Below are 10,795 nucleotides of genomic sequence, written 5' to 3'. Positions count from 1 at the left end.
TCTGATGCCTGTCCACCTTGAAATTGGCCAGGTACTTCGCTTAGGCCTCCTTGATTAACTGCTTCTTGTGCTCCTCAAATTCCTATTGTTCTTTAGCCGATAGTCTCTCCATAGTCGGCTCGATGATGATGCTCGGAGAGATGTGAGAGTGATCCTTTGAATCGGCCATATGGGGGTTGATCTCTACTAGGTCACACCTCTTGTCCCCAACGAAGTCACAAAAAGTGTGTTGGCTCCGATTCGAGGCCAAACACTAGGGTTGTACCGCCTGGCGGTACTCTCTGCGGTGGCATGGATGATTCATGGCACAGGGCCGGCGCGAGCCATGACCATGTTGTAGGAGCGGGTCTCCTCTGCTCGTCGGCTGGATGGTCCACGCTATGGTCTGGACGACCCGCACGTGCGTAGAGGGTCGAAGAACCCTATATATCGCCTCCCAAGAGGGACCCCATCAGGGGAGGAGAGTTCTAGGGGTGCCCCGTGATCGACAGGCCACTTGGGACGTCCCTAGACGACATGCGAGGGATTAAGACTTAAGGTTGAGGAAAGCTAAGCTAGATCTAAGTTACGACTACTCCTAATGTGATGAAGAACAAAGGAAATAAAGTAGATAGATTGATTGGTTCGATTGGTGATGCCCGCAATCGGCTGTACCCCTTCATATTTATAGGGAGAGATATGGACCCGTTCCTAGACAATCTCCAAGAGAATCTGTATATTTAGTTGGATAAACACGCATGGAAACAGGAGATTTCTTTCCTGATCTGATTTAATCGCGGACCATTCGAGCTAACCCGAGGCCCGTCTGAGACGCGGACCGTCCGAACCACATGGTCGGAGCGTCCAACCTTCTCAGGTGCCACATAATGTGCTCAACGGTTTGTATCTACAATACAAATGTACCTCAATAATTATTATTTACAACCTTCTTGACTATGCAATTATATTATAAAGTTACTAATATAAGTTTCTAGCATACAATGAAAGGCCAACACAAAACTCAAAGCATCTATCATATCATACATTGAATTATCTTCTGATCTATCAAAAGGTGTAGAAAGGAAAAGAAAATAAAAAAGAAAAGAAAGGACAGCATGGACTTTTATTGGTGGCCCATGTAACAGCCCATTAATTCGGGACAAAACAGGTTCCACGGGACCCACGCGTTTCTTTACCCTAACCTTTCCACTGCTCCAGCGAAGGCACTCAGCCTCCGCCATTTCTTCATCTCCAATCTCCATCCTTCCATCTTCCGCTCCCTCCCCTGCTTGCGCTCGGCACGCAGGCGACCTCGGCGGCGCTCGGGCTCGGTCTCTCAGCGACGGCGTCAGCAGATTCCCCTCCTGCCTCTCGCCAGTCCCCTCGCCACTGGTCCTCTGCGAACCGGCCGGTGACTCTGCGTGCGTGCCCCTCTCTCTCTCTCTCCTCCCGCCTTCGGTGGATCGTCAACGGCGCCCGGCCCCGGCGGCTACGCCGCGCGCGGTCTGAGGGCAATAGGAGCGAACGGCCGCTGCTCCACCAAGGCGGTCGCGCCGCTTTCGGAGCCTTATGCCCCAATCCCAATGCGAAGCGTTACCCGTCCTCTTAGCGCTTCCGCTTAGTGCCGCTTTTTGGAACCGTGGTATAGTGTAGTATTCAGGTTAAGGTTATCAGGGACTTCCTCCGTTCTAGATTATAAGACATTTTGACATTTCTAGGTATATAGATTTTGCTCTGTACTTAGATATACACTATGTCTAGATATACGTATTAAAAGCAATATATCTGCCAAAACATTTTATAATTTGGAACGGAGGAAGTATGTATAAGTAATGTTCATGTTATTGTCCAGTGAATGGTGTGTGCAAACCGTTCTATAACTCATTTAATCTTTATATGAAGTTGGCCCACTATTTAGAATGAGTGTAGTACCCGACGGCCGACATGATAGTGTTACTTATTGATCAATGTTTCTTCTAGGGAGATTATAGATTAATGGTAAATTCTTACTTTGATTGTAAAAGAAAGCACCATATGTCTATATAGAGTGTGGCCCAAACATTTAAGTATTGAAAGGTAGAGCTAGTTGCAGTTCTAACCATCTTGCATGGCAAGTTGCTAGCAGATCTAGGGAGTTGAGCCACTATTTGATCGTGTCCAGCATTTATATGGAATGTCGTACATGATAGTTATGCTTTTACTTTCCATTTTTGCTCCTTTGACTTCTTGGTTTGCTTTGTTTTCTTGACCCTAGATGGAAAGCATTGCTTATTGATGCATGGTCATGTTTTGTTTTTATTTTTTCTATTTCTCTTTTGCCTATAAATGTTGATATTGCAAACATGGCAACCAATCCCTCTTTGTGCAATAACTTGAGGTCTATTTGGCATAGGACAACAACTTACATGTTAACTAAGATGCTATTATGTTGCCTTTTTCGCAATAGTATTCTGTTTGGGCCTCGATCAGGTCCAAAGTAGACAATTTTTTTAGTGTAGCTTTGCTGAAAAATCACAAGTAAAAGTGTAAAACACAAAATAATACATGCTTCAGGATATCTCACAATGTGAATTTTAGTTAGCCTGAGATGCATGCCCAAAGCTGCATTACTGCAAGTAGGATTCTCTCTCTCCCAAGACATGTTTATGGCAATAGGGCAGTTTGTAGATAACAAAACATGTATCTGTGATGCACACAAATAGAGATCTGACTTACTATATAAGTATGCCAGATAAAGATGCAAGTATGAACCCTAGTGAATATAATTTATGTGACCAATTGGTCTCAACCAAGGAATGTATGATGTGGATGGATGCTATGAATTATGAAATCTTCTTGCTGTATGGCAGCTTTGTATATATGATATGGTCGACACAAACTCTTTCATGATTTACAGATTTAGTCCCATGGTATTTTTTTAATCCCATTTCTAAATTCGTATATTGCAGGAAACTATTCCAGCACAGGTACCCAAGTATGGCGGCAAGACGCAATGTTCGGTACTCGCCTCTTCCTTCAGAGGACGGGGATGACAGCAATTTTATTAAAGAAGATGTTGACCTCCGATACACTTACACTCCGAAATCGTACAGAAGGATCCCATGGAAGTCAATTGCCCTGGCATTGTTCCTCCTCCTCCTAGGAACTTCACTTCTCTTTCTTTCTTACTTCATATTCACAGGTCACATGGAGGGTGATAGTTCTCAGGCATATGGTCTCTTGTTCCTGGGTTTCCTTTCCTTTCTTCCTGGTATGTTGATTTAACTGCTTTTATGAACGTTTTTTTATTTTGTTATTTCACTGTCTTTTAGCTTCAAAAGTCGTGTAGCTATTCTCCAGTTGCATCTCATACATGGTTTTTAAGGCGTTGTGGCGAGGCAGTGCCCCCCCCCTCCCCCTCACAACACCTAGACGTTTATGGCAAACGCCTAGGCAACACCATATGCATATTTTAGATCCTAGTGCAGCACATACATACCTTATTTATTTCCAATTTTTTTAGGCCAGCACATACTAGTACTGCTAAGGGAGTACTACTAATCAAAGAAAGATATCATACTAATCTATCTTTATGCTTTGAGCTATGTAATTGTCAAAGAAAATAATAACCCAAGCACAATCAGGCATTAGTCTACTCCATACGTGAGTACGTGACAGTCCAACATTAAAATGTAAAAGCAGCACACAGTATTGAGAGCAGAGTACATGTACCCGTCCATCCATGAGCAAAGGCTGAGCAAACAAATATGAAAAGCGGCAGGCAGCTGAGAGATTCATGTGAGCCAAAACACGAAAGGAGGCAGGGGCGTATAGGTGCAGATAGACCTGAAGCGAATGGACAGGTGTGTATATCACAAAAGGAGGCAGGTGCGTATCGTATGTACTTGTGGATGGCGACGGCGATTTGAAGCACGAGGACAACTGCAGTGCGGGTGGCTGACGGTAGCGGGTCACAGGTGTGGATGACCGGCAGTGAAATGGACTTGAGGAGGTGTACTTCAATAGAGGAGCGCCCAAGCGGCGAATCAGGGCTGCTGCCTTTGCTGCCTGCCACCAAGAGCTCCAGTTCTGCCCTCCACCTTCTCGTTTTCCCTCCTCCTCTCTCCTTGAAGTTGCGTGAGCTCCAAGCGGTCGATTTCCTGTTCAAAAGAGCACATATGTGGTCAGTCCTTCAGTTTTCCCTTGGCATGGTCGATTCCTGCCCAGTTTTCTTACTTGCGGTCAATTCGGTGCATACTGATTGACTCCTGTCCCCATGCAGATTCATGTCTGGCGTCCGCTGCAGTTCTATAGGCGTCTTCCTGACGCCATTTCATGCCTAGGCAACACCTAATCATATAGGGCGGATGCATCCCGAGGTTGTGGCGATCCTGACGCCCAGCACCTGCATCATAAATCATGATCTCATGCCTTCAGAGTGAATTTTATTGCCACTGATAAGGCTGGAAAATTTCATATAAAAATAAGGCCTATGCATCATTGTTATTTGATCAATTGGTTTCTTGGTCGCTTAAAACAATGCTGGTCTGCTGTTCACACTTTTGCATCACAAGGAGTTATGTGCTATGTTGTGGAAAGCGAAAGCTTTACCCTCTTTTTTTTACATACTTGCAGGTTTCTACGAGACTCGAGTTGCTTACTATTCATGGCGGGGAGCACCAGGGTACACTTTTGCATCCATACCAGATTATTAGCCTTTCAGTTTGCGCTGCTGATGCAGTAAGGATAATGAACAAGCAAACAACTTCAAACTTTCCTTGGGAACCAATTTTAGTGATAAAAGAGTTAAGCATGCATATGTAGTGGCTCAAATGATTGTTGTGTTTATAGGATGTTATTGCTTCGTCGGTCAGTAAAAGAATAATTCCTTGTGATATTGTGTAAGAGCAAAGGTTGATTTTGCAATTTCTTGGTATTTCCTTGTCAAATATAACAGAAATTAGTGCCACCAGTATGTGTTTGTGTGATGGTATCTGTTGATGAAGATAGACTATGTACTCCATTTGGGGCTTTGGAGTATGTATATAATGTGGCTGCACCAGAACCAAGTCCAAGCCCTTTTTTAAGGGGGGTGGTGTGCATACTTCTGTCATGCTTAGATTGTTGTGTGCAATACTGGATTGAAGAGAAGGGCCAGTAACGGATCACGTAGTCTAGAATTCAAATGCAATATGTGCTCAGAATGTATTCGTTATGTATGGATTCGTCAGGCATGAAGTCCTCCGGGTAGGCCAGTAACTCGATTAGAACTTAAAATTTGATATTTTAGTAGAGTGTATAATAGAGCACAATAAAAAAAATTTATGTGTTGGGACGAAGGTGAACACGCCCTCCTCGAACGAACATCCCACACCAGCATGTTAAAGACCGAAGGTCGAGCCGCACAAGCAAAGTGCCCAAGGTCGACGCCCACGCGAAGGCTCCAGCACTATTTTTGTCGTGGCGAACCGGAGTGAAGACCATTAAAGACTTCGGAGCTCGGACATCAAGACTTCGAAGACGACCATATGTTGTGATCTTCCTCATTGTAAAAGGGGATCCGTGTATAGTCCGGCCCATACTGCAGGGTCCTGCCTTTAGGCCACCGTGCCGACAGGGTTAGTAAAGGGTTGGCCCACGTCTGTAATTAAATACATTGTAATGACCCGTCATAATCCCTCAAAGAGAATATTCCGAGGATAAACTAGGTAACTGAGGGTCTAATTGTCTTTGACAAGGCCGGACAGTCTCTCGGTTACTTATAAATACCCCTGCACTGTATCATTGCGAGGGACGGAGAAAAAACACGGTTGCGAAAGTAAACCACATATACTAGCATGAAACCAGTTGTCACTCTCCCATCGTTTGAGCTTTTGAGCTTGCCAGACTGAGTTTGCGAGTTCCAACACAATGATATTTGGTAGTTTGACTACACGATGAACGCATGGTAAGGCTATCTCTGTGCTAACGGCCCGTGCAGATAGTCTAAACTTGATTGCACAACAAATTTGACCCCGTAGTTAGACCCTATTTGACACAGCTTCTGGTTGTTGGAAAAAAAAACAGTCTATATGAGAAGCTGATGAAAAGCATAAGATTCTGCTTATTGTCTTTGTTTTTTTAAACAAGGTTTTAGTGCAGCGTCCCAAACTTTTTCAAAAAGAAAAAATTTGTTTAAATATTCTCCTCAAACAGAGCATGTTTCCAACTTGCTTGTATACATGCATGCACCGAGGGAGGGACTAAACAAGGTGATGAAGAAATTTGGAGGGCGCACACACACACGTACACCTTCCTCGTTCCCAATAATAATGCAAGGTGGGAGAAGAGTGCTATACTATTACTATACATAGGCGTTGCTAATAATTCTAGCACAAGCGGCGGTGGCGGTGGGCATATGCATGCATGGCCCCCGTTATCTGACTGGCCGGCCGCTCCGATTATTCGGTCCGTGCGCGCTTCTCCTCCCGCTAGCGTACGTCCTCCCCCACCCCGGACCGCCTCAACGACGGCCGGCCGTGCGGAAGGGAGAGGCGTGGCCATTGCATTGCCCCTCGTCAATAATGGCGCGGCAGATGCACGCGCGCACGCACGTCGCCGTTGCTCCCAGCGTTCAGAGGTTGTGATCCCGTCTCTCCATTTGCTTCGCCTTTTTTGTCCCCCTCCCCTGATTCTTTCGTTCGCTGCATCGATCGGCTTGTTTGTTGGTGGTGTTTACAAAATTACATTTGATTCTGCTGCATGGAGGGGGTAGATAGAGACAATGGCTATTTTTTTTTCCAGATCCTCTAAAAATGACTCAGACTCTGGTTTCTCTTTAAGAACAGCTCATCTATAAGCTATATTTTTTTTTAATAAATCATCAGACAAAACTGCTCATCTTGACATAAGATAAAGGAAGTGACAGGAGAAGCCACTAAAAACATTTTTTTTTGCTCCGGCTCCTCAAGAGCCAGAGCGGCCGGGAGTCCTCCCAAACATACCCCTAATTAGAGACAAAAACATCATATGCGCCGCATGTGCACGTAACCATAATAATCAGACGAAGATCTGTGGACGTTAAGAGCAAGCACACGTTCGCAGATCGGCAGCAACAGGTCTAACAACCACTCTGTTTCGTACTCGTTTCTACAGAGGACTACTAGTGTTCATGTCATTATATAAAAAAAAGGATGGAGGTAGTATTTCCTAATTGATTTGGCAAACCTATAATTCATCTGTTAACATATCGATTCTTTCCAGCTCATTGCTGGCTGTCAGATTGATGATTCTCGAATATCTCCTTTTTTTTACCCTAAATCTTTCCATAAAAAAATTTGCAGATACACCTGCAGATTAAACACGGTATCCACTCATTGCACAATATCCCCCCTCTACCGACAGCACAAGACAACCTGCTTAACCATATCAGCAAGATCTTTCTTCGTTATGCATATAATGAACAAGAACCTTCCCTGAAGTTCAGAGCGGCCTAATTATCTCTCCAGGAACATTTGGTGTGATTTAGAACAGTTCCTGCAAACTGCAATGCACAATGCCAGCCTACCGACGTCCGACGACGAGCACATACACTCCATAAACTAGCACACCCGGCCCCCAATCACGAGCCTATAATGAACACTATATATAGCAGAACAATCTGCATGTTCTTCCGTCCGTCCAACGCCACTGCCTCTCCTCCTCTGTAGGTCTGCTTTTTTTTTCTTTCTTGGATTCAACCTGGTAAGTCTCCAATCCATTGTGCAGCTTATCCAGATTTCTTGGTACATACATCGCCCTCACTTGTGTCTGCTTATTGTGATTGCAGGTCGTTAGGTTTTCATTTGTAACTCCACACCGTGTTAGGGCGATCTGGAGGTGAATCGCTGAAAAAGTAGCAGAAACAGCAGCCGCACACAGGTGTCCGCCATGGGTTCCTGTACCTCCAAGTCCGCGCTTGATCACAGGAGGCCGGCGAGGTACTACACCAGGGGGCGGCGAGTCCACAGCCGCCGGTCCATCATGCCGGAGGCGCCCCAGTCGCAGCAGCTGGGCGATGCCAGCAGAGGCCGCATGACCGGCTTCTCCATGAGCGAGATCGTGCACGTGGAGACGGCCAACCGGGGCAAGTCGGAGCACTCCAAGACGTTCCACCTCACGCAGATGGAATGGCACCACAGCCAGAGGGACTCTAAAGGTAAGAGAGAGAGAGAGAGAGAGAGAGAGAGAGAGAGAGAGAGAGAGAGAGAGTTTAATTTAAGCTGATGAGCGAGAAGGCGACAGATCAACCAGAGTTCCTCATACCGTTGTAGGGTGCAGCAACGAAGACGCCTGGTTCGATTCTGTCAGCATCCTCGAAGATGATTCTGACGACGAATTCAAGAGCGTCGATGGAGGTAACAAGAGTAGTGCTAGAGCTAGAAACATCTAATGCCTAGTATGAACCAGGAATGGCCACACTGTGACTGTGCTACCCCTCCCCCTCCTGCAGACAGCGACGAAGACGAAGAGCAGGCGGAGAAGCAGCAATACGCGAGCGTGTCCAGCTTCGCCGACGCGCTCTCTCGCATCGGAGACATATGCCGCGGCGTGCCTTTACCCGACATCCTTGCGCTGAAAGGCGACGGACGTCGGAGCCAGCAGAGCATGCCGTCCTCCTTCGGCCTCAAGGCGGTCCTCATCAAGGACAAGAGCGACGCCGCAGACGACGACGACGACGACGGCGACGGCGGTGGCGGCAAGGAGACCTCCACGCCGTCCCGCCTGCGCAAGCTGCTGCAGTCCATCAGCTTCAACGAGAGGGTGCAGCAGCTGACGGGCGGCAGCCCCGCGAAGAAGAAGTCCACCGTCATTCGCCTCTCGTACAAGACGACGTCGTCGTGCGGCGGGGACGACTACGAGGACGGCGGCGGCGGCGGAGGCGGCGAATGCGGTAGATCTAAGAAGTACGTTGTTCGTCCGAAGGTAGGGCAGACAGTCCCGTGCGGAGGAGAGAGGCCGGCGACGGGATGCTGGTCGCGGATGGACCCGTCCCTCTTCAAGCTCAGGAGCGACACCTTCCTAAAGTACCGCCAAGAAAAAATATATATATTCACAAGTATATTTGTTTTTTTTTCTTCTTCTGGTAAAGCATGCATGAGCTGTACGAACCGAACCTCTGGTCTCGTTTTTGTTTTTGTTTTTCTCTCCCAGAGACAAGAAGAAATGCGCGGCTCCAAACTACGCTGCCTACTATCCGATAGGCGTTGACCTGTTTGCCTGCCCCAAGAAGGTCCATCACATCGCCCAGCACCTGGACCTTCCGCAGATCAAGACGCACCCCAAGATCCCGTCGCTCCTCATCGTGAACATCCAGGTATATTGCCCAAGAAGACCATAGCTGGCTACTTTCTTTTTATTTTTCTCATGTGACAAGCTTTTCAATCGCAGATGCCTACCTACCCCGCTGCTATGTTCCTCGGCGACAGCGACGGGGAAGGCTTGAGCCTGGTCCTGTACTTCAGGGTGTCCGAATGCTACGACAAGGAGGTTTCCGAACATTTCAAGGAGTCTATGATGGTTAGCCGTTTTTTTCAATCAATCCGCCATCTTTAATACTTGCACTTCCTGTGGTTTAAGTCTAAGGGCTAGTTTAGGAACCTCAATTTCCCATTTCCAAAGGATTTCTTTCCATGGAAAAATAGAAATCTTTTAGAAACTAATAACAGACTCTTTCCTGACGACAACAGAGGTTTTTCGAGGACGAAACCGAGAAGGTGAAAGGGTTCACGTCAGAATCCACTGTGAGCTACAGAGATCGGCTGAAGATCATGGCCGGCCTGGTCAACCCGGACGACCTCCAGCTGGGCTCTACGGAGAGAAAGCTCGTCCAGGCGTACAACGAGAAGCCAGTCCTCTCGCGGCCCCAGCACAGCTTCTACGAGGTACCCGAACCACGTCGTTCCTTATTCGTATCGATGCTTCAGATAAACCACCTACCTACCTTCGCATCTGCCATCTTTGCATCGCCAGGGAGAGGACTACCTTGAGGTGGACCTTGACATCCACCGGTTCAGCTACATTGCTAGGAAGGGGCTGGACTCGTTCAGGGCACGCCTCAAGAACGGCATCCTCGATCTGGGGTTAACGATCCAGGTCAGATTCCATTCAGATCCTTCAACAGAGAAGAAGCAGAAGCTATCTATCACAGTCTTCTTCAGCTTCTCCTTGTTTGTCTAAATTCCAGTTGAACGCTGTGATCTTGCAGGCCCAGAAGCAGTCGGAGCTCCCTGAGCAGGTCCTCTGCTGCGTCAGGCTGAACAAGATCGATTTCACTGACCAAGAAGTTCCAACAATAGTCACCGTTGATGACAACTGACGCATTTGATCAAAATGGTCATCACACGTGCGAGCTATTATTAACTGCTGCAAGGCTAGATCCATGGGATTCAGAGGCGACACAACAACTGATGACTCCACGCCTTGGTTTCTGCCTAATATGTTCGCCGATCTGCCTACTTTTAAGCACGGGCTTTTTCTTGTCTTCCCTGTAACTATAATATAATAATGTATATTATATACAAGACGATACAACCCTGCGGGTGTTGGTCATGTTCCTAACCTTTTTGCACACTCCACTTGCTGGTTGCAATATGCCTGCTTCCAGATGCAGAAAGACATTGAACCTGACAATATTCAAATGCCCATGCATCAGACGGACATGTACATCCATAATAGGATTTTGACAGAAATTGCGGCGGGTGCGCCTGTTGTAAGCTTTTGTTCCGGACATTCCGGTATTAAAAGCAAAGGTAACCTGTTTCCGGAAAAGCGAAACAAAATAAAGGATCCAGACAAATCAGTAGCCATACATACCTCG

At 46.8% G+C, this 10,795-nt stretch overlaps 2 protein-coding genes across 4 annotated transcripts; both read left to right on the top strand.

Moving 5' to 3' along the window:
- The first annotated feature begins 1,135 nt into the window (after window positions 1-1,135).
- On the top strand, window positions 1,136-5,002 carry LOC100194113 (uncharacterized). Of its 2 annotated transcripts, none has more exons than XM_008662732.3 (3): window positions 1,136-1,400; window positions 2,928-3,229; window positions 4,594-5,002. In XM_008662732.3, the coding sequence occupies exons 2-3, from the start codon at window positions 2,956-2,958 to the stop codon at window positions 4,671-4,673; spliced, it is 354 nt and encodes a 117-aa protein (XP_008660954.1). In that variant the 5' UTR covers window positions 1,136-1,400; window positions 2,928-2,955; the 3' UTR covers window positions 4,674-5,002.
- Window positions 5,003-6,415: 1,413 nt separating this feature from the next.
- On the top strand, window positions 6,416-10,788 carry LOC100502215 (DUF1336 domain containing protein expressed). 2 transcript variants are annotated; one of them, NM_001346931.1, is made up of 9 exons: window positions 6,416-6,577; window positions 7,766-8,134; window positions 8,250-8,333; window positions 8,429-9,002; window positions 9,130-9,292; window positions 9,367-9,495; window positions 9,666-9,860; window positions 9,949-10,071; window positions 10,184-10,668. In NM_001346931.1, the coding sequence occupies exons 2-9, from the start codon at window positions 7,867-7,869 to the stop codon at window positions 10,292-10,294; spliced, it is 1,647 nt and encodes a 548-aa protein (NP_001333860.1). In that variant the 5' UTR covers window positions 6,416-6,577; window positions 7,766-7,866; the 3' UTR covers window positions 10,295-10,668. The 2 variants fall into 2 exon arrangements, with proteins under 2 accessions (NP_001333860.1, XP_020394827.1); XM_020539238.3 differs by lacking the exon at window positions 6,416-6,577 and adding an exon at window positions 7,389-7,680 and having other exon boundaries at window positions 10,184-10,788.
- Window positions 10,789-10,795: the final 7 nt, after the last annotated feature.

The sequence above is a fragment of the Zea mays genome, chromosome 1 (assembly GCF_902167145.1).
Source record: "Zea mays cultivar B73 chromosome 1, Zm-B73-REFERENCE-NAM-5.0, whole genome shotgun sequence".
Taxonomy (NCBI): domain Eukaryota; kingdom Viridiplantae; phylum Streptophyta; class Magnoliopsida; order Poales; family Poaceae; genus Zea; species Zea mays.
Note: the sequence above shows the minus strand (reverse complement) of the source record. Positions and strands in the feature narration are given on the sequence as shown.

Bases quoted from the DNA above. Each gene is read 5' to 3' on its own strand.
- LOC100194113 (XM_008662732.3), top strand. From the start codon at position 2,956: ATGGCGGCAAGACGCAATGTTCGGTACTCGCCTCTTCCTTCAGAGGAC. The intron at 3,230-4,593 runs GTATGTTGATTT...ACATACTTGCAG, and splicing joins TTTCCTTTCCTTTCTTCCTG to GTTTCTACGAGACTCGAGTT.
- LOC100502215 (XM_020539238.3), top strand. From the start codon at position 7,867: ATGGGTTCCTGTACCTCCAAGTCCGCGCTTGATCACAGGAGGCCGGCG. The intron at 8,135-8,249 runs GTAAGAGAGAGA...ATACCGTTGTAG, and splicing joins CAGCCAGAGGGACTCTAAAG to GGTGCAGCAACGAAGACGCC. The intron at 9,496-9,665 runs GTTAGCCGTTTT...TGACGACAACAG, and splicing joins ATTTCAAGGAGTCTATGATG to AGGTTTTTCGAGGACGAAAC.